This window comes from Diceros bicornis, chromosome 23 (genome assembly GCF_020826845.1).
Source record: "Diceros bicornis minor isolate mBicDic1 chromosome 23, mDicBic1.mat.cur, whole genome shotgun sequence".
Classification (NCBI taxonomy): Eukaryota; Metazoa; Chordata; class Mammalia; order Perissodactyla; family Rhinocerotidae; genus Diceros; species Diceros bicornis.
Window position 1 is genome coordinate 23,794,769 of NC_080762.1, and position 23,200 is coordinate 23,817,968.

The 23,200-nt window shown below is 45.8% G+C and overlaps 1 protein-coding gene and 1 long non-coding RNA gene across 9 annotated transcripts in view; both read left to right on the top strand.

The window, feature by feature from the left end:
* The window catches only part of FYN (FYN proto-oncogene, Src family tyrosine kinase), a 212,093-nt gene extending 198,450 nt beyond the window's left edge, over nucleotides 1-13,643 (top strand). For all 8 annotated transcript variants that reach the window (XM_058566437.1, XM_058566438.1, XM_058566436.1 and 5 more), the window contains 2 exons: nucleotides 26-157; nucleotides 12,018-13,643. In XM_058566437.1, the coding sequence (XP_058422420.1) occupies nucleotides 26-157; nucleotides 12,018-12,226 (341 nt within the window). In that variant the 3' untranslated portion in view covers nucleotides 12,227-13,643. The remainder of the gene's footprint in view (nucleotides 1-25; nucleotides 158-12,017) is intronic.
* Nucleotides 13,644-16,793: 3,150 nt separating this feature from the next.
* LOC131420667 (uncharacterized) lies at nucleotides 16,794-22,360 on the top strand. The gene is made up of 3 exons (XR_009223612.1): nucleotides 16,794-18,210; nucleotides 19,269-19,398; nucleotides 22,148-22,360. It is a non-coding gene; the product is annotated as an uncharacterized LOC131420667 (long non-coding RNA).
* The last annotated feature ends 840 nt before the right edge of the window (nucleotides 22,361-23,200 follow it).

A 23,200-nucleotide genomic window follows, 5' to 3' on the forward strand; every position in this document is an offset into this window, starting at 1 on the left:
GAGTAACCAGGTGTTCTTCCCACAGGTGCAAAGTTCCCCATCAAGTGGACGGCCCCCGAAGCAGCCCTGTACGGGAGGTTCACAATCAAGTCTGACGTGTGGTCTTTTGGAATCTTACTCACAGAGCTGGTCACCAAAGGAAGAGTGCCGTACCCAGGTAAGAGCAGGACCCAGCAGGAATGGGCCTCTGATCAGATGCTCTTTGTGCACCACCTGGGGAAACCTCACCCCATTTGCCTCCTAAGCCCCATCTTCAGCTTTCTGCCGAGCATGAGTTTGAAGAACGTGGACAGGTATTTAGCAGAACCAGAGAAAAGCCACCGTGGAATGTAGACCAACAGCCACCATGAATCGTGTGCCAGGATTAATGTAATTAGCAGCTGGTATGGATACTTCAGTCCACCCCAGTTCATAGAGTCTCTCCTCTCTCAGTAAGAGTGTGTGTCTGTGGCAGAACCTCCACCCAAATGGAGCTTGCAGATGCTTCTGAGAAAGAGGAGGAAAGCCCCCAGTGCTTTTTGATTACTCTGTAGCACTGACCCATGGAGTGGACCTGGCAGAAAGATGGCAGGACCTGTTCTCGCTGCAGGCCCCAGCTCCAGATGGCCACAGAGAGTAGAGGCTCATGAGGAACACAGTGCAGAGGCCACTCACTGCCCGTTTCTGAACAATTGAAATATGCTATACAATAGCAAGTATAATGTAAAGAAATTGGAGATTCTTAGGCCCTGGAGTTTTTCTGGATTATCAGATTCATGCTTTCTGAAAAAACCACGGGTTTTGGTTCTCCACACTTGAAGTCATTCATTTAGACAGATGGTGACGTAAAGGACACTCATGCCATTTCACCTCCACGCTTTAGTGGTTATAGCGCAGGGACAATCCGCTTTCTGAAATGTTAAGGACATATTTTTCACTTACTGCTGAGAAAAGAAAGAACATCGCTCCCCCTCATTCCCTGCCTAAAAAAGGAGCTTAAAAAAAAATGCAGTGATAGAACCGATAGTGGAGATTAATGAGGAATTGATGTCTCTTGCAAATCCTGAGTTTGTAGTCCTATCTTTGCAGTCAGAGGAGCCAGCGAGGGCAGATTAATTTGTAATCCCTTTGTTCATTTTGTATGATTGTTTCTGGTCATCTTCAGAGAATGCAGAGAAGTAAAGAGGATCTCTTTCTGGATTGGTGTAGCCTCGAGACTCCTAGGAGAGCCAGGTTGGCACAGAGGCCAAATTGACAAATTCCCCGTCTCTGCAGTGCCGGCCCTGAGCATTTAGAGATGCGGTGGAGGTCAGCTTTATTGATGCTGTGGCGGCCGCTGGTCCCAGCAGGCACAAGTGGGCAGACGCTCCGGGAATAGCCAGCCAGCCCGGAAGAAAGGGCTGCCCTGGAGGGGCCTGGAGCCCAGCATGGGCCTCTTTGAGTTACCTCTCGGGGGGGAGGAGATGTGCAGGTCTCGGGATTTTGAAGATGTGAAGGCCTCTCTTTTTTTATTGTCTGAATTTTGAACTAATTTCTTCTGAGCCCCCCAGGTTTACAGTCACCCGGTGTGTTAAATGCAATTGGAGAGAAAAGGTTAATGTTGTTTTGGGTTTCTGTGAAGCTTTTCCTTCCAGTAATACAAAGCCGCTTTTTGTTTCTCAGGGTCGCACACAGAAGCCGAGACAAAGGGGTGGGGGTGGGGGCCCTCAGAGAAGGAAGGCAGGTGTGTGTTTCTGAGGGAGAACCCTTTACCAAGTTTGGTTTTCGCATAAAGAAAATGGCCTCATTTTACAACTTAGACTAGGATTCATTCATTCGGCATGGCATCGGTAAGTGTGAACTGTGCCAGGCTTTTTGCTCTACCTGAGAAGTGAGTTCAAATAAGACACTCATACTCTCAGCAAACATTGATTAGAACCTTCTTCAAGGTAGGCACTGTTTCAGGTGCTGGGGATAGAACAGTGAGAAAATAAATAAATTTAGTCCCCGCGCTCATGGAGCTTACAGTCAGGTACATAAAATATGCATCAAACCCAGGAAGAAATCAGCCTTTTTTGTTATTTATTTACTATTGTAGGAAATCATCCTCAAGGGATGGAATACTTGAATTTACCCACTGTGGGCCCCAAGTCTTAATTCTGACAATGAGATCAGGGACACCTCATTCAAGTATCTATGTACAACAGGTGCTGAGAGGGACCTTGCACTCAGAATCCTGTGAGGATGGCAAAGGTGTTTGAAATGAGAACTCAGTCCACTTTATTATGCTTAGTTATGTACTACGAGCAACTGCTGATATGCAGGGGGCTTTGATGACCACTGTAATTCTGTGAGGTAATGGAGAGAGCGCACTGTATCTGGCAGCTTCATGGAAAAGAAGGCAACTAGGGTTTCCTCCTCAAGTTGAGGAAGAAGGAAGAGTGGGAAGGCACCAAGGCCGAGGAGGACAGCACCGGTTCAAAGAGCTGCAGGATAGTGAGTCCTAGGAAAAGAAGGCTGTGAGGCGAAGTACCTGGAGGTGCGGCTGGAAAGGCTGGCCAGAGCCTGTGGTGAGGGGCCTGTGCGCTGCCGTGGGGAGGCCCTGGGGCCTGGCTGGTGGAAGCCGTGGCCAGGGAGCTGTGTCCGTGAGGGAGTGACATGAGCTGCATCTCACTCACAGAAAGCCACAGAAAATTGTTCCCAGGCCTGTTCCGAGCTGTGAGTGCTTCTTGTTTTTGTTTTTAAACATAGCTATAATCATATTTAATTGAACTTCTGAATCTCACAGTACATTCTTCTTGAGGGAGAAACTTTTACAGAGGGATTCCAATTATAGGATTGGAATTACCTTATTACCTTAATGAAGGATAACAATTCCTAAGGAACAGACAGTTTCATTAAGCTTCGTTCAGATGTCACTGTGAAAGGCAGGACCTTCCTCTCTGCATCCTCGCTGTCTGCTGGTGTGGCCACGTGAGTCCGCATGTGCGGAGGTCTCTGCTGCAGTGAGTGCTTGTGCCTTGGCGGTGCGCCAGCACAGCCTCCGCATCCCTGTCCATCAGGACTTCCATTCTGACATCTGGATGTAGTAACTTCTCCGTTGGCTGGAGTGTATTTTCTAGTAATTCTTTTTTCAAGAACAGTAGGCGATGGCACATTTTCCCGAGTTTTTTCATACCTGAGAATGGCCTTCTGTTGCCTTCACACACAGGGAAGGTACTTTGATGGGTAGGTGAGGGTGGAGGTCGAGGGAGGGGAAGGTGACTTATAAATGGGTTTTATGAAAGCTTTCCTGGCTGTTTGCCCAGCATGAAAGGAGGTCCAGAAGTAAGCATCAGAGAAGGAACTTAGAATGGAGTATGTGAGGGGTGACCAAACGAAGGGCAAAGGGCATGAGGAGAAAAAACATGGGATTGGTTGGTTAGTTAGCAAGTTTTGTAAAAGGTGAGGAAGAAGGACAATCTCAAATTGAATGAGAGCCTTGAAGCCAAAGAAAAAGTACTGAAGTGTGACGCTAAGATGAGCAGGGAGATCGTGGAGAGGAGTCACATCACCCGACCAGATGAAGAAGGCTGCTTCTAGGATGGGTAACAGAGATGGACACACTTCCAGAGAACAGCTCCGTTTCGCAAATTCCCTAGTAGCAGCCTGACCTGAATGCATTCTCAGCACTGTAAGTCAAGGTTCTGTAAGCCAAGAGTCAGAATCATTCTTTGCACCAAGATTAGAAGTGATTTTGTACTGATGGCTTGTTGTATATGAGAAATGAAAGCACTTAAAAGCAGTTTTCTGGGGTCGATGCATAAAACCGGAGCTATACATTTTAACCTATCATTGCACCTTCAAATCCTTCTTTTCCCCTTTGTGTCCGCTGCCACTGCCCCATATCGCACTGTCATCCACTTGTACAGTGACCTCTTCATGGGACTTCCTGCTTCCGGTTCCCACCACCACCACCACCATTCTATCATTGTCACCGCCAGAGTTATTATCCTAGAAAACGCAGACCTGGTTATCTTACTCTCCGAGTTAAAAACGTCTGTGGCCTCCCCTTGTCTTCCAGATAAACTCCAGAAGCCTTAGTTTTGCACAGTCCTTCATAATTCTTTCCTTCAGTCATTCCACAAATATATATTGAGCACCTGATGTATGCCAGGGACTGTGCGGGCACCAGGAGTACAGCAGTGAACCACCAGACAGAAACTCCTGCCCTTGTAAGCTTCTACACTTCTTGGAAGAGACAGGCGATAAACAAAGATAAATAAGCAAAATATGTTCAGTCTTGGCTGGTGGTAACGGGTAGGGAGAAAAATAAAACGGGAAAGGGGATAGAGGGTGTGAGGAGAGGGCGGCAAGGGAGGCCCTCATTGGGAAGGAGACATCTGAGTAAGACCCGAAGGAAGCCGGGCTAAGCCAGGTTGATATGTCGGGGAGGAACCTTCCTTCAGAGGGAACCAGAGCACAGAGGCCCTGAAGAACTGCAAGGAAGCCAGTGTGGCTGGAGCAGAGGGAGCAGGGGGTCCGAGTGGCCCCAGGGCAGATCAGATAAGGCCTCCAAAGTTAGAGCTTTTGCCTTTACTCTTAGTGAGATGGGAAGTCCCCAAGGGGCTTTGAGCAGATGACATGATCTGACTTAACGATTTCTCTCTTGCAACTCCCCCACCATTCCCACTACGAGATCTCTCTCAAACATGCAGATCTCTTCTCAGCTCCACTGTCTGCCTCAGAATCCTTCAAAGCCCAACCCAAACATCACCTCCTTTGTGTAGGCTTCTCCATGTCCAAACCAAATGGGTTGCCTCTTCTGCTTGCCTCCATGACACCTGGTACACCTCTGTTGAAGCCCTTGTCTATGTGTCTCTATTTCTCGGTAGCTCTGAACTCTTTGAGGTGAAGGGAGCTCCTTTTATGTATTCCCCATGCCCAGCACAGTGTTCCCCCATTGGAGACTCTGAATAAGTGTAAGCGGATGCATGGATAGGACAGGGAAAAAAAAAAAAAGATTATGCCTATGAGGTTTTGGAAACGAGATATTTTAATTTGGCCCATAGTCTGCAAGGCCTTTTAACTCTATTCCATCATGTCCACACATAAATATAGCATATATTTTCCCAGCCACGAGATGGCTTCTGTCCTCAGAGTTGTTCTGGGAAATTGACCCTGTAGTCAGTTCAACTCCATGTTCCAGCACCATTGGAGGCAGAATGTCCTGGCCATTCTGTGCCCTGGCACTCAACTGAACACCTGCTTTGGGAATTTGGCAGGATCTGGCAAAGCAGGAACGTTCTCTGAAGCACATCACATTTATCCATGTATTTGAAGCACTTTCAGATTTTTTGGCAAGTGACAGCTGACTTTCGTGAATGCATCTAGGCACCTGATAATGACTTGAAGACGCAAGGGAAATTAGTGAAACTATAGTGCCTTCCTTAAAGAATTAGAAGTTGCAACCCATCCTCCCTCTGCCCCACTCAGACGCCTTAGAGCCCTGGACCGTGGCCATCTATTCCTCCGTGTTCAGCAGCCCATCATTGTTGCCTGCACACTATCCCTGCTGTGCCCAGCATGCTGACAGGGGCAGATTTTTCTCCCGGTAGGAAGAGGTTAGACAATCCAGCCAGAAGAATGGGAAGCAGGATGAGACCTCTAACCTTAGCCAGGGGGGCTCTGTCCTCTGCCCTCCCTGCCCCCAGCCACAGTCCCCGGAGCTTTTCCTTCCAGCTCAAGGCGTTCCCTTCAGGGAGGGAATCCTGCCTGGAATGCCCAGGAGTCATGTTGTCACCTCCCCCCACAAGGTTTCTCTTGCCCAGTGTGGCTGGTGAAAGGAAGAGAGAGGACAGGAGGAGAATGCAAGTGAAGAGGGCCGCCAGAGAGGGACCTTCCGCTCCTGAGTTCTGCGTCCGCTGCCCTTCCTCCTCAGCTGCGCATTTCCATGGCCTTCCTAATGGGCACCCTTGCCCTCTTTTTCACTTCTCCTTTTCTGGGACAAAAGAGTTCTTTATGGTACTGTATTATCAACTTTAAATTGTGTGTGCCATGGTACCTGAGTAGCCATCTTTCTGTATTTATTAATACAGTGGGCTTAATAAAAAGAGCTGCCCTGAGGTTATCTGGTAAGATGGGGGAAGAGAAACAAAACTAGTCATTATTGTGCCTTCTCAAGGTCACTCCTTTATTTTCATCTCTGCTCATTGATCAGCATCTATCTGCCCAAGTCTTGTACTTGGATCCTTTACCAAAACCTAACGTGAAGCGTCCTGATTGCTGCCTGGTCAGATAACTAGAGCTCGTGATGATCTGATAGCACATGCGTGTGCTGAGCGAGCACCATTAACTTAGCCCTCCTTCCTCCTGGCACGAGCACAGCTCTGCTCGGCAGACAGTGAACAGAAGGGACTATTTACAGGGTTGTGCAGAGAAGCAAGGGAGAGCCTCTAACAGAAGGCCTTATGCACAATACAGGCTAGTTTCCTGTGAATGGAAAGCCCAGTTTACAAAAGTGATCTGGATGTCTGATAACTGAACATCGTTCCCATTGTCAAAGTGCTTAATTATTCACGTGGCACAAAAATCCAGGTTCTTACAACCCCTAATCAAATCCAGATGTAAACTTGAACAGAGTTCAACTCCCTAATCCTGCAGAGACAGCCCCTCAGAGATCCATATGAGGAAGCTGCGCAAATGGAAAGCTGGAAAGCAAACACTTTTCTTTCACAGCAGACATTTTTTTTCAAACAGCTAAAAGCACAGTGACTGTTGAGGTATTTTGTTGACAAATGGAGAAACTGAGGCCAGGGGAAGTCAAGTTGCCCACTGAGAGACACAGTGAGAGATGCGAAGTCAGAAGTACTGAAGTGGCTCTGCCAATGAAAATGAATTTTTCTTCTTCCCTAAAAAATCTAAAAGAAAAGAGGCGAGGCGCTACTGAGTGAGTATGTAGCTCAAAGAACAAGAGGGGGAAAGTTTAAAAGAAAAGGAGGAGAAAAAACAAAAAGAGAAGAGAAAGAAAACACACGCACGTGAAAATGACATTGTTGGCAACCGTACAGAGGAAGGGTTGGAAAGTGAGAGTTGGAAACTTGACCTTAATTCAGAAACCAAGAGGAAACCAGAAAAATGAATTAGAAAGGAGAATATGGTCATAATGGCAGGAAGTGAGTTCAGTCCACTTGGCTGGAGAATCTCCTCTGTTGTGTTTTGGGCAGGCCGACTGGAAACCATGCTGTCACTGGCCATGTTTTAAAGCCTGAAATCCATGGTGACAGGAGGCCCCCGTGGAGGATCTAGGGAAGAGGAATTTGAAAGGAAACCTCCACACCACAGGCTACACAGGCTTTCTGTGACCTGAGTACCACTGAGTTGTGCCCTGTGAGAGTGACCGGTGGAAATGGCCCATTTTCGCAGCTGACTCCCGTGAGAGAGCAGGAGGGGCAGGAGCTGTCGCGGTGCGGGCAGAGGAGGACAGGGCTGGAGTGAAATGGGCAGTGTGTCTGTGCTTGCCAGCTGCCCAGCCCTGCGCCCCTATCAGATATGGAGGTTGGGAACCAGGAGACACGCCCGGGCACGCTTTGTGAACGTGGCACTTCCCACAGTCACACCACTGGCTGGCGGAGACCACCCCTCCTGTTGGAAAATGGTCTCTATTGCAGCTCCCATCAGGAAACCTGGAGGCCCAAACTGTTGCTGACAGCCTTTCCCTAAAACGTGCCCATACACCGTGTGTTTTAATGTTTCTATCTCTTCTGTTTCTCCCCGGCCTTCACCCCACTGAAAAAGGAAAAATATTCCCAAGGACCCTCCTCCCTCCCTTCCGCTTCCTCCTTTGGAAGGACGATAAAAAGATTCTTCTCTTCTAGTATCCCCATGTCCCTCAAGACTCTCCTCTAACCACCCTGGCACTCAGGCTCGTATATTTTCCCTTGCTGGTCCCTGTCCTTCACTCCTGGGTATTAGATAAAGCCGTTGGGAAAAGTGGCTAAAAGAGGGCAAAAAACAGTTTTCTTTGTAACAAAAATATGAAACCATCTAAAAAGAATAAATGAAATAGGCCCATCTTTACAGTAGTATACAGGGTAAGATCCATTTTGCTAAAAAAGAAATTCTTGAAATAAATATGATTTTCAAAGTTCTTATAGCTGAGAATACTATTTTTAAACTGTGAACCCAGTCCACTTTATTTAGCTATGATTTGTAAAACAAAAACTAGCCCAAGCCTTGCTGGGTGGGCCTCTCTTGATTGAGCAGTTATTGTTGGGGAGGTCCATTGTGAAGGGGCTGGTCCTCAGGTCAGCCCGTGTGGGTTCTGATTCATGGATGGCTAGGAGAGAGCGAATCCCATTCAGATTGCCATTGTCAGCCAAGTGCGTTGTCTTATATCCCAATTTTCTGGCAAAGCTGTCACTGCTATGTTTCTACTTGGCCTCGTGTATGGAACTGGTTACATATGCTCCTCATGCTCTGAGAGGCCTGGGGAGAGGAAGGCATGAGAAGAGAGAGAAGAGAGGAGGGGTGCAGGCAGGAGGTGGAGAGCAAGAAGGAGAAGGCAGTGAGCTCACAGTGCAGACCTGCCGGCATCCTGCCCTGTGAGGGCCCAGTTACAGCTCCATCCCTTAGCCATGCTGCCCAGGAAGCCTCAGGAGATGCTACATATTGAGGGTCAAGTTGCTGTATCTGCTGTGTCCAAGACTTGGGCAGAGCAATGGAAAATAGGCTTGACCCAAGTGGCCAATAAAACTTTCCATTAACAAGATTGAATTAAGAGTTTTAAAAAAATACATGAAATCTTTCCATTTGAGCAGTTTGGTTTTTTTGTTTTTTTTTGTGAAGATGATCAGCCCTGAGCTAACATCCATGCTAATCCTCCTCTTTTTGCTGAGGAAGACCGGCTCTGAGCTAACATCTATTGCCAATCCTCCTCCTTTTTTCCCCCAAAGCCCCAGTAGATAGTTGTATGTCATAGTTGCACATCCTTCTAGTTGCTGTATGTGGGATGCGGCCTCAGCATGGCCGGAGAAGCAGTGCGTGGGTGTGCGCCCAGGATCCGAACCCGGGCCGCCAGTAGTGGAGCGCATGCACTTGACCGCTAAGCCACGCGGCCGGCCCCTGAGCAGTTTGTTTTTTAATGAAATGAAACATTTACTGACATAAGCTCCACAGAGCAATAGAAGAATGATTAATTAAACTCTGTGGCGCCATTTTGGACAGAGTCTCAGTACCAGAATAAAGCATTAGAAGTTGGTTTTGGGGGGTTGTAACCTCCAGAAGGGGCTGTCAGACCTTCTGAGCTTCAGACCTTCTGCCTGTCTTTCCTCCAGTTCCTACAGGCTCCTGGCCGGGGCAGGGACAAGGGGGATTTCAGCAGGTTCAGGCCATGTGTCTTCTGAGATATTGGGAAACCAAGGACGGTACTAAAATACAAAGCACACTCTTTGGCAAATGCCAGTCCTGGTGTGTGATTACGCTCTCTTCCTAACCTTTCTGGGCTGGCTGCAGTGTGGTGACTGCTGTCACTCAGGCCAAGGCTTCCCAGCCAAAACTCTTGGGACTCGATGTGCTTCCAGAATCAGACTTTTTTTTTTTTTTAGAAACTCCATGCAGTGCATAGACCATACCTTATATAACACCCTAGGAGAGTCGAGAGCAGCACATTCTTACTTGTGCAGCAATATGCAGGAATAAATAAAAACAGTCAATAGCTTCACACCCAGGTCAGGTTTTATGGCCAAATGAGGTCAGTTCGGATCAGTTTTGCTGCCAAATGAGTTACCAGAACTGGTGTTACAGCATATTGGCTTTGGGAACTGTGGATAAGGCAGGGCTGGCCTCTGTCCCTCGCTGTTTGTCCAGAGCACTGCAGGACATTCTCCTGGCAGCTCCAGGTTCCGTCCTTTGCTTCCAGCTCCTCGCTCCATCCTAAGTTTTTAAAATGCGTTTTCAGCAGTTGGAGGAGAATTTAAGCTAATTAGCCACAGAGCTGACTGAACACCGAACTGGAGAGGGGACCTAGACTCATTTACCAAACCCCACTCCCTAAAATAAGAATCACCCCCGAAATGTGGGCGAGGTTATGTTAGAATAATTAAATTGAAGGCCTACTTCACCCCAGCGGGAATAGCATATAAGTTTCATCCCCTCGAGAAATAATAATGGCAGAGACTAAGAAAGCATCCGCAAAGAGTTTGGACCAGTGTGTGACTGACAGGACCATGGTTGACAGCCAAGGAGCCAGGACAAACCCAGCTCCAAAAGTAACAACAGGAGCCAGCCCCGTGGCGTAGCAGTTAAGTGCGTGCGCTCCGCTGTGGCGGCCCGGGGTTTGGATCCCGGGCGCGCACCGACGCACCACTTGTCGGGCCACGCTGTGGCGGCGTCCCACATAAAGTGGAGGAAGATGGGCACAGATGTTAGCTCAGAGCCGGTCTTCCTCAGCAAAAAGAGGAGGATTGGCATGGATCTTAGCTCAGGGCTGATCTTCCTCACAAAAAAAACAAAAGTAACAACAAAACAAGGAGAATTGGCAACAGATCCCAAAATGTGAGTGTCCCCTCCCTAGGGTGACAGGGTTGTGCTCTGAACCTGGCTCCTCTGGCCAGGCGGACAGGGTTCTAGCGGGTTGCCACCTCCTCCAGAACTAAAGGGAGCTGCTGCATGCATCTGCCGTATTCTCCTGCTGGATACACCCCTGAGGGCAAGGGGAGGATATCTATCTAGGCTTCTGCAGGGCTCGAACCCAGGTTCTTGCTTTTATAAATTAACCCGGTCAGCAGTTGGGGAGGATTCCAGATTGCAGGCTTGGGGCCAAGAAGCAGCAAAAACATAGAAGGGCTTGGCGGGTGATAGCAGAACGTGATATGGCAAAAAAGAAAACTGGAGAATGGTGCCTGGCAGCGATTGGGAAAGGGGTCAGGGCATTCGCCTCACCCCAAGTGTGGTATTTCCTGTTCTGTCAAGAAGGCCAATGTGCAGGCAGGCTGCGTTCTCTCCGGGGCTAGCAATCTCCCTAAGTGTCTCCTGTTAGTGCTGCGCAGCCTAATGTTCCAACATGAGGCAGCTCCCCCAGAGGGTCACAAAGGTCTCAACTGATAAATGGCCTGTCCTAGATCCTCAGTAAACACAGGCCCTGGAGACGCCCTGTCTGCCTATCAGAGTTACCAAACCTCAGGGTACCTGGGGGTCACTGGGCTAGACGGTGCCCAGCCGTGGTGGCATGATGACAGGTCTCGGACAGTGGAGCACCAACAGCTTGCCCAGGCGTGAGGAAAACTAACTTATGTAATTCATCAGCAGAGCTTATAGATGCTATAAACAAGGGATAGTGTTTTTCATTCCATGGATTCTTTTTGTCAGCTTCATTCATATTTTTTGTCAGCTTAATTGAAGTGTAACTTACATACAATAGAATTCAACAATTTTAAGCATTCAGTGAGTTTTGACAACATAAAGAGTCACACCCCCACATTCAGGATGTAGGACAGGGGTTGGCAGACTACGGCCTGTGGACCAAACCCAGCTCCCACCCTGTTCTTGGTTTGTACGTTTTTAAAGGGTTGTAAAAAAAAAAAAAATGAAGAATAGGTAACAGGGAGTATGCAACCCGCAAAACCTAAAATATCTTCGCTCTGGCCTTGACAGGAAGAGTTTGCCGACCCTGATACGGAGCATTTCCATCACCCTCACTGTTCCCTGCCGCCCCCGCAGGCGTTCCCCTCGCCTCACCCCTGGCAACCGGTGATCTGCTTTCTATCACTGTAGTTCTGCCTTTTCTAGAACTTCATATAAATGAAATCATACTGTATGTTGCCTTTTGTGTCTGGCTTCTATCACTTAGAACTCTTTTGAGAATAATCATCCGCGTTTTTCCCCGCATCAGTAGCACATTTCTTTTTTATTTCTGAGCGGTGCGGTGTCCCGTTTAAGGCAGGGTTCCACTCTGGGGGAGGTAGGGGCCCTCAACATGTTTTAACCACGTACAGGCTCTAAGCAGAAGACAGGGGAGCCCCAGGCGGTGGTCAGGGCCTGGCGGCCGGAGGTGCCCGCTCTCACCGGCCTTCTCTTTGCAGGCATGAACAACCGGGAGGTGCTGGAGCAGGTGGAGCGCGGGTACAGGATGCCCTGCCCGCAGGACTGCCCCATCTCTCTCCACGAGCTCATGATCCACTGCTGGAAAAAGGACCCCGAAGAACGGCCCACTTTCGAGTACTTGCAGGGCTTCCTGGAAGACTACTTCACCGCCACAGAGCCCCAGTATCAGCCTGGTGAAAACCTGTAAGACCTGGGTCTGCAGAGAGAGGCCTCGGCCCGAGGCTTCCCCGCCCCCTCCCCATTAGCTTCCAATTCCGTAGCCAGCTGCTCCGAGCAGAGCAGCGAGAACCGTCCAGGATCAGATTGCATGTGACTCTGAAGCTGACGAACTTCCATGGCCCTCATTAATGACACTTGTCCCCAAATCCGAACCTCCTCTGTGAAGCATACGAGACAGAACCTTGTTATTTCTCAGACTTTGGAAAATGCATTGTATCGATGTTATGTAAAAGGCCAAACCTCTGTTCCGTGTAAATAGTTACTCCAGTGCCAACGATCCTAGTGCTTTCCTTTTTTTAAAATGCAAATCCTATGTGATTTTAACTCTGTCTTCACCTGATTCAACTAAAAAAAAAAGTATTATTTTCCAAAAGTGGCCTCTTTGTCTAAAACAATAAAATTTTTTTTCATGTTTTAACAAAAACCAATCAGGACAGGTGTTTGGTTTTTTCTTTTTTATAAATATGAATATATATAATATATACATTCCTGTACATACACCATGTGGGTGCTAACGTGGAGACCGTGGCCAACGTGGGCCACAAAGCTTCAGAAACCAGAGTGAGGATTTTACTGCAAAATCAGCGTAAAAGCACTGGTGTTATTCTGAAAACCAGTGGCCTCATTTTTGGCTTTTGCAAAGCATGATTCTTGGTTTATATTTTTAATTTGGATTGCACTTTTTTGGTTCATGACTGTACCTGTAGATGGCTGTTACTTTGACCCCTCATCAGGCCCCAAGCTGAATTCACAAGTTCTGTTTCCAGTATTTGCTTCTACATAAACTGCAATTTGTTCTTGAGACCTAAAAGTGAGCGTATTTAAGCAAGCAAACGGCCAATACCACCAGGGGAACTGGAAAATGGATACCACACAAACTTCTTGTATAAAAATACAAATGCTGAAATGTTTCAAACTTTTTTTATTTAATAAACCTTGTAACCACATTTAAATGGTCTAAAACCCATAGCTTTGTAGTCATGGCAACCTGCTAAACTTTCTCATGCAACTAAAACTTACGGGAGGGTGAGGGTGGGGGTTGTACATTTCCCATTGTAAAATAAGTGTTTTAAATGTCCTGTACTGCTAATGAAATGACTTTCTCTATGTCCAAGAGTTCTCCAGTGGAATAACTATGCACTACTTTACATCTCATGGGGATGCACAAAAAAAAAAAGTATTACATTTTCAGTTGCTGTTTGTACCAGCCTTGAATTACGTATGTTTAACAACAACAAATCAAAAAGCCTATTTCTATTGGGTTTTTAATACTGAGTAGCAACTCTGAAGTCTTAATTCCTTTTTTGTTATGATTTATTTGTGAGTTTACATTTTTAAATTGTTTAACTTTCTTAATTTAGTAATTAAAAAGAGAGCATTTTACATTTGAATTTTTTTTTGTTCATTTGTTTAAATCATGGAAAGTACTCAAGTGACATATCTGTCCCCACACCAGGTGGTCAAGAGTCACCTGGTGAATTTAACCATTGTGCAATGATTTCAAGTGACAGAAACATACAGAACACCTGGAATGGTTTTTTCTTTGTTTGTTTGTTTTATCCCCTGAAAGGCCAGGCTATCGTCTAGCTAATTCAGAGGATTGTTAAAGCAAGGTGAGGCATGCTTTAACATTTTAATTTAGCAGACATTTTCTCTAACTGGAATTTTCTGTGTCCCACTTGTAGGAGAAAGAGGCAATTACAAGAAGAATCTTTCTTGTCCTAGAGTCAGTATATATATTTCCCAGTGTCCTTCCACCTCTGTAATGAAGTTACTAAGCAGGAAACAGCCTGGCGTGGTGGAAGGGGCAGTGGGTAGACCAGGCTAACTGTTAGTCCTGGCTCTGCGCTCGGTCAGCTACAGAACCTTGGCATCTCTTGCTTTCAGGGCCTGTCTGTAGAAATGAGGGCGTTGGGTAAGGATTTGCTGTTGGTTCCTACAGATCTAAGATCCTGTGATTCTAAGATCACCGCTGTCATGTGGAATCATACAAGAACAGTTTTCTTGCTGAAATAACCTCTATATTTAGAAAGGATTTCCAATATTTAAAAAAAATGAAAGGTGAAACAAAGGGATTTTCTGGTTAACCTAGTCACTATGGTATTGTTTTTGGTATTAATACAATTGATAAAATTTTAAAGATATTATTACATACAATTATTATTACATTACTGGGCAATTGAACACATTCTAGATATTTTTAAAGATAACTGGTTTTGTGTGTATGTGTGTGCTTTTTTTTTTTTTTTTTGCTTGAAGAAGACTGGTCCTGAGCTAACATCTCTGCCAGTCTTCTTTTATTTTGTATGTGGGTTGCCACCACAGCATGGCTTGATGAGTGGTGTAGGTCCGTACCCAGTATCCAAACCCGCAAAGCCGGGCCGCCAAAGTGGAGCATGCCGAACTTAACCACTATACCACCAGGCCAGCCCCTAAAGATAACTATTTTTATTCTTCACATCCCACTAGGTTGGATAATTTGCAAATATTCTCTGGAGGATTTTTGTTTATATTTTTGTCTTGGTTGTTCAAAAAAACCTGAAAAAGTCATAACAATCTGACAGTCATAACAATCTAAATCTCTTTAAACGGAGATGCTTTAAGAAAAAACGTAGTCTCTTCAAACCAAGGTATAGCCTTTAATTCATCAATTGAGTTCATTGCGGATTCTCTTATATGAAGCAAAACTAAGAACTTGAGTTAACTCAAAGGTACTCTTATGAAATGCAGCTTGCTGGGACTGTTCTGGAACACTTAGAGTAGGGTTGCAGAAAAAAGTAAAAGAATAGTTATAAATACAAAGAAATCAGAGACGTTTTGGGTTTTTTCTTCCAATAAACTAATGTGCTGTCGAGAGAGTGCTGTGTAGACCAGTCCAGGCAAATGAAACATCGGCTCCAGGGAGTCCCAACACTGCCTAAGAAGCCCCTCTCCCTCACAAGTTGTAGAAGTTTGAGGTGTATAAACTGAATTCACTGACCAGAAAGTTCTCTTGTTAAGAAAGAAAAGTATCTTAGAAAAGTATCTAAGGCACCTTAGAGGCAAATGATGGTGAAATATTTTTTGTCTTTAGTGATCTGTAGTGAATAAGTACTTGCTCTGTTCTCTTAGGAGAGCTGGCATCTGGCATTGCTATGTTGCCTAGGGAGCCTTCCTAATAAACTGTTTCTTTTTACCTTCTTAAAATCAAATAGGAAACCTGCTAAAGAATACAACTTGACCAAGCTCAGACCTGGTATACGTGACAAAATGATTTCTGTTCACCCATGCTCACTGAGCTCACACTCTCCTCTGAGGCCATTTGGTTCACCATGCACTGATGGGCTGGGAGGACCAGAGAGCCGTAGTAGACGCAGGGCCTCCCATGTGTTAGAGCATCAGAGTGTAGACGAAGCAAATGATGCAATTGTCTGTGCCTTGGTCATGGCAAAGAAAGGTGTGTGGGGAACCAGGCAGATCCACGAGAAAAGTTAGGGGTATTCATAATCCTTCAAATACAGCCACACTACTGAAGATTTCCTGACAAGTGCCAGAGGGTGTTTACCTGCCTTGAGAAAGACAGGAGCCCTCCTGTGGCTAAATCTTGGCACCAGAGGATTTTTCTATCAGCATTGGAGCTGTAAAATTTTATCTGAGATTTCCTGTGGGACCTTAAGAATGTATACCGTATTAATTGGAATGGTTCATGAGTCTTGAAAGAAGGTAAGGTTTTCAGCAGTACACAGAGAATTATGCTGCAGCCCACCGCGTAAGGGATGTCATCTGTTCTTTTGTCATGGCTCAGCATGAGAGAACCTCACTTGACAGGATAAACATTTCCTAACAAGCTGTATTTGGATAAAATGATATTTGGTCAATTTGTTCCTGAAAGGTATTTTAATAGGTTTAGATGGCTTTTGTTGGCTTTCTTACCATTATATATTATACCGTTGGAATTCAATTAAACTGTCCAAAATATTTGCTGGAAGGAAAAAAGGGAGGGAGGAAGAGAGAGAAAGAGAAAAAGAAGGAAAGGAGGAAGGAAGAAAAGAAAGAAGGAAGGAAATAATTTGGGGGGGGGAAGGGAACTCAAACAAATTTTTTTTTTTTTTTTTGGTGAGGAAGATTGGCACTGAGCTAACATCTATTGCCAATCTTCTTTTTGTATGTGGGACGCTGCCACAGCATGGCTTGATGAGCGATATGTAGGTTCATGCCCGGGATCCGAACCTGCAAAACCCGGGCTGCCAAAGTGAAGCACGCGAAGTTAACTGCTACACCACAAGGCCAGCTCCCAGACTTTTATTCTAAAAATGATATTGTGAGGTACAGATTTACTAAAGCAGGTACCAATAATATATGTTTATTTTATTTAATTCTCAAAAATAGATTACAACTACAGAAGAAAAATGGAAAATTAGTATGTTTAGCATCTTTGAAATATCAAATACACCTTCATAATTTATATATACCTATATTCTCAGAAATTTTTCATAATAAATTCCTGAATTGTACCTCATTCTTTCTGAACATGCAAAGTATTCAGAATTCCATGGGATGGGGGAGATAAACCTTTATTTAAAAATTAATTTGAAGACTGAAAATAAAAATAAGTAGTTTTCCAGGGTGGCAGAGACTATTCTAAGTAGAATGTGATCAGTGACAAATGACTGCTTCCCCAGCAGCCAGAACACTATGCTCCTTTCCAGAATACTTCTCTTCTAATAATGTGTTTGATAATATAACTCTTCTTTTAATGCATTTTCACTGCCAGATTGTGAGTTCCTTGAGAACGGAAACTGCTTAACTTGTTCACCATTATTCTCCCTGCACCTAGAGCAATGATGAGCTGATGGTGGATGTTGGATGGATGGATGGATGGCCAGATGGATGATGCCACCCAGGGGTGAATGGTTAACCTGCAAATGACACACTTATCTAAGAACCTACGGAGCACACCGGGATTGGCTGTGAGCTGCCCAAGACAAGCCCTGCCCGTTGTTTATGTATGGTCACCAGTCTTCAATATGTGATTTGAAGGACCAGTCTATAGCCTGACGTGAACATCATTAGTGCTTCCTAAACCTTTCCCCGGAACTCGTCCCAACACCAATGGGAATAAACTTGTACCCCCTGGGACCTAGGGCCTTCAAGGTCTCATTCTAACCTTGTAATTTTATGCTAACTTGATATTCCCCTAAAATATCCAGTTTTTGTCTTCATATAAAATTATTTTCCCAGACCTCCAGGTTGTGCATTGTTTACCAGTCTATGGCTTGTAGTGTCGCTGGCACCCTTCTGTGCCCTGCTTGAGAATCACAGTGTGAAGATGTTGTCCATAAAATATTACTGCTAACATGAAAATATTGTAGACAGGAGAGGTAACATTAACTTCCATTAATATGGATTCTCTTATTTGATTCCCTTTTTTCACCCAGCAAAGAGCAGTCCCTGACTGAGAATGGGACAGAAGATGAGGGGGTTTGATGATGGAAAGAGGAAAACCACTCAGAGCCACCTGAAAGTGAAGGTCTGGTCAGGTCAGCCTGCTGGTCCAAGATGGTAGCCAACGGGAATAGACAGGATGGAGACGCTGGACAAGGAGGAGGGAACCAGAGCTGGGATGAAGAGTCCTTTGCCAAGGCCGTTCAAAGCAATGGATGATGAAAGCACTGTGGATACGTGTGAGAACTTACCATTCATTCCTTCTCCAGACATTTGAGTGCTTATTGTGGACCAGACCCTGTGCTTAGCACTAGCAAGTGAAAGAGACGATTAATATTCCTAGTCCAGTGAGGATGGAGACACATAGAAGATAGGTGCAATAAGCTATCTGCCAGGTGGAAGCACAGGTGGTAGCAAAGGCGTGCCGTCCAGCCCAGAATGAGGAGTGCAGAGGAGGCTTCCTAGAGGAGGTGGTGCCTGAACTCAGTCTCAAAGGACATGGAGAAGTAGATTATGTCCTGCTTAACGGTAGGTCCAGTGTTTTTTGCCTTTAGGTGTGTTTCCTTCTGACTCCCAACCCCCATTAGGGGCAAGCTCATGCTTTAAGTATAGAAAGAACTCAGCAGGGCCGGCCCGTGGCTTAGCAGTTAAGTGCGCGCGCTCCACTGCTGGTGGCCCGGGTTTGGATCCCGGGCGCACACCGACACGCCGCTTCTACGGCCATGCTGAGGCCGCGTCCCACGTACAGCGACTGGAAGGATGTGCAGCTATGACATACAACTATCTACTGGGGCTCTGGGGGAAAAAATAAATAAATAAAATTATAAAAAAAAAAAAAAGAAAGAGCTCAGCAACTGCGTCCAAATGAAGAAAAAGCAAACCCAAGCCAAGAAAAATCTGAATCTCTCTCTCTTTTTTTCCCTCTCTCTCTCTCACACACACACACACACATTAAAAAGTATATAGGTTCATCATTTATTCTGACTAGTGAGCTGCTCACAGGAGAGGATGGTGGATAATACCATAAAAGGACAGAGAGTGAGGTTTTAAGCAGGTTGTTGGCTCCAGTGTCCCCACTGGAATGTAGTTTGAACTATATTTATAGAGTATGAGAATAAAAGAATTGCTGGGAAAGAGGCCTGTAATAACTCCTCACCGCCTCTCTTCCTAACAATTAGTAGGGGGTTTTCTCCCATTTATGAGCCCACTGCATTCTTTCCTCTCCTTCCATTTACTAGGCTGTTTTGCTTGAATCATCATGCAACATGTGCACTCATGAAGGAAGGTATATACTAGCAGTTGCAAGGTGCTCTGGTTGTTTTGTTTTGGAATTTTTTTTCCCTTTGGTTAACTATCAAGTGCTTGCTATGTAATAATCAATAAGTAGCTCATTGGAAGCAAAAGAGAATGAAATGGGCATTATTCAGATAGTGTTTTTAATGACAAGCATCCATGTAATACTGTGGGGAAATATTACTAAATAGCAAGAGATTTTATCTTTTTTTCTTTTGGTGTGTGTTCACAGAAGAATTTATTTAAAGGCACTCATAAACTAAATCCAGGTATGTGACTCCTTTCATTTTTAGACTCCTCCTGAGGGGTGAGTGCAGGAAGACACCAGGAGGGAGGCAGAGCCTCTGGAGAACATTCTGGAACCCAAACCACCCTAAATGGAGCCAGAAGGTCTGTCAATTCCCAGAGAGCAGCAAGGAAATGGTAAGTAAATGACAGCAGTTGCCTAGAGAATTAGGGAATGAATAACAATGCTTTCTGCTAAATTAACCATATTACATTGCGCAGAGCAAAGTGATGGAAAAACCCTGTTAAAAATTGAATAATAATTTGCCCACATCATTTACGTAAAATGCATAATTTTCCTACTTCAGTGGACTTTAGTTTGATTTAAAATATGAACCGCTCCAGTACTGTTCACCAAAGCGTAATTCGTGACATAATTGGGAAGGGGAAAAGGAATTAGACTATAGTTGGCGCAATCCTGTGTGAGCCACGTCACCTCCCCCCCTCACCTGCAAATTTCAGAAAATATTTGTTGATACGTTTCTGAAGGTCTCGAAGTGAAAGTGTGAGGCATTAATCATTGTCATTGCTATCACTAAACCATGACCTCGCCATGTTCGAGAGGGGAAAGCAAGGCTTCATTCTATTCAGTATTTTTCTGCTCTAATTCAAGTAAGTAGTTGTTTTTGAATAGTAGGGAAAATGGAAATGTAGCAAAGCTATACTTAAAACAGCAAGCCAAGAACAAAAGCAACATACACGCAACCACAGGAGACCTTGGAAGATACATAGATAAAACAAAAAGCTGCCCTGGGCTGGGATTCTGTTTCAGAATCAAATGCACGATGAAGAACCTTCTTCCAACTGTAAGGATTTTGCCATCTGCAATCTCTGAAATAAAAAGTCATCATGTAATCCACCTTGTCATTCACAAGCTGTACTATTGCGATCATGATGTTTGTTCGTGACTGATGTAGGTTTCAGAGGTGGGAGGTGGGGAGGAATTCCGCAGGTGCACCAGACGCCCCTCACGTGGACGGTGACCTCCCGTGTCAATCGCTATTCTTGTTCCTCTCCTCCTCTTCCCATCCTTCACCCCTGCTCCCCACCCCCACTAGAACTATCGTATTTTTATTTAGATGTTCACTCATTCTCTTCATCCCCATCTCTCCACAAAGGGCCATTATTTACTTATTAAAGTCAGCCCTTAGATTTTGACCTTCCATGGCGAATCTCTGGCTGATTCTGTCTGTTTCTCTTTGTTGGCCTAATCCTGCCTCCTCTATAACCCTGCTGGCCCCATGAGGCTGAAAATTGAACCCCATAAACCTCCATACTTCTTATCTCTTGGGGGCCCATTTTGGTTGGCCAAAGGGGCCCTCCCCGGTCCTAATACTCCTCCCCACTCTCTCCTTCTCTCCCACCAACCCCTGCCTCTGGCCTAAGATTTATTAGACACTAGGTTTTTCCGTCTGCCTCCTGCCACTAGCTATAAATTGCCTTTTTGCAAGTTGGAAAAAGCTATCCCACCTCAAGACACTTTGCTGCCATCAGCCAGAAAATTATTGTAATAGATGTGCCAAGAGAGGATGTGAATGGTGCCCCCTAGAATTGTGCAGTACACAACTGGCACAACTGTTTGTGACAACGCTGTAGTTGGAAATCACCCGAGCTACTTGGAAGCCTGTGTAAAAATCAGAGCCACAGTAGGTCAGTCTTGCCTTTTTATGACAGTTCGCAATTTCAAAATCTAAACTTTTCGGCCATGATCACAAATTGCTGCGGGGCAGTTTCTGGAAGAGACAGAGAGCCCCCAGGCAGCAGTATTTACGAGAGTAAAGGGCTCTTTATTCAGCCCCAGGTTTGGCCTGCTGGCTGAGCACGTACAGCCCAAACCACAGTGGGTAGAACAGTAGGGAAAATGGAAATGTAGCAAAGCAGCATTAGAAATCCGGTAAGTCTGAATGTTGGGGGTACAGGGGAGCGGGGGACTTACATTAGGTCAACCATGACCCCTCTTTGGCATTGGCTGCTTCATTTCTTGTTCATTGCCCCATCTGTTCACCTCCCTCCTTCCCATTTAGCACAACCCGCATGTTCTGATGATCTTTTGCTGCAAAACAAGCCACCCCGAAACTTAGCGGCAGAAATAGAAACAGTCATTTATTTTGCTCACGAGTCTGCGATTTGGACCGAGCTCCCGGGGGCGTCTCTGCTCCATGCGGCGTCAGCTGGCGCAGCTCAGATGTGGCTGGAGGAGCCGCTTTCACAACGGCGGCGCACGGGGCTGGTCAGTGGCTGCTGGCCGCTGCCTGGGAGCTCGGCTGGGGCTGCTGCTGAGGGCTTTGGTTCCTCAGCGCTTGGGCTCCCAGGTGCCTGTGTGGGCTCGCTCACACGGCAGAGCCCATGTCAAGCCTCCAGTTGAACTACCCCAGCTGACTCCTCATGGAGCAGAGACAAACTGCCCCCACCAAGCCCTGCCCACATTTCAAATTTCTGAGCAAAATAAATGACTGTGGTTTTAAGCCACTAGGGTTTGGGCTGATTCGTTTTGCAGCCATAGATCACCAGAATGTGCAGGCTGGGCTGAACGTGGTGGGACTCCATCCCCACATCTCTCTAGGATGCCTCCTGGTGCTGCAGAGTTGAGGAAGCTAAAAACTACATTTCCCAGACTCCCTTACCACTAGGATCATGAGGGCCATATTTGCACAAAGTTTGGAAGGCAAAAGTGAGGCAGAAGCCAATTTCCTACCGTTTTTGGCTGTTTTCTGCTGGAAAGCAAGATTATGGAGGCACTGACGTCCAGTCTTCAGCTTCCTAGGGGTCGAGTCAGTGGTGGAGGTGGCAGTGGCCAGGCTGCACCTCCCAACAAGCAGGCAAGGTGGTGGGGCAGCAGTGGCATGTGTTCCCAGCTTCTGACCACTTTCTGACCATTGTGTTGCAGCTGTGGAGTTCTTGAAGTCAACAGTTCCAGGGCAGCTTCTGGAGTCCCACCTTCCTGATTGTGGCAGCTCTCCTGGCAGACGGGTTCTGCCACATTCTGAGAGTCATCCCTGGAGGTCCAACATAGAGCCTTCTCTCCCAGCCCTTCCAACAAGTCTGTAATTCCCCCATATTAAACCTCTTTTTGCTTAAAAAACCTAGCATGGTTTCTATTTCCTACATTGAACCTTGCAACCAATACTCAATGATCCTCAGTCTGTCCCTTCTCAGCCATTCTTTTGTTCTTGCTTGTTTTCTCTCATTTAATCATTCCTTTAACAAATATTTATGGAGCATCTACCACGTGCCAGGCACCGTGCTAGACGGAGAAAAATCTATGAACTAAAGAGACATGGCCCCACCCTCATGGAAGGAGTCAGAACAAAGACCAGGAGACAGGCCGACCCTAGACCATATCGGCACCCAGCTTGTTTTTGTATAAAAGTTTTCTTGGAACACAGCTGTACCTATTCACTTGTCTCTGGCTGGTTTTTCCCTACAATGGCAAAGTTGAGTAATTGCAACAGAGACCATATGATCCACAGAGCTGAAAATATTTACTATCTGGCCTTTTATAGAAAAGTTTGCCAACTCTTGAATTAGACAAATAAAACTCCAAGTGACACTCCTGTTGTCCCCCACATCCAATCATTCGCTCTATCAATTTGGCATACAGCACGTGCCAAGCTCCAAGCTCGGTTCTGAGCCCTTCACGAGAATCATCTCATTTAATTGTTTTCACAGTTACCTTTGGGACATCTTGTTCTGACCTCTGTTTTCCAGAGAAGGAAACTGAGATTTAGAGAGATTTGGGCTTGGATACCTGGGTAGGTGGTGATAGCGTTAATGGAGATAAAACATATCTGTCCCCTCCAGGAGGAGGGACAGAAAATAGGCAGGAGATGACGGATTTGCTGTGGACTCGTGGCACATGAGGCACCTGCAGACATCCACGAGAGGCTGTCCTGGCTGATTTCCTGCTTGGTATGGTGGAAGAACATGGATTTCACATCTA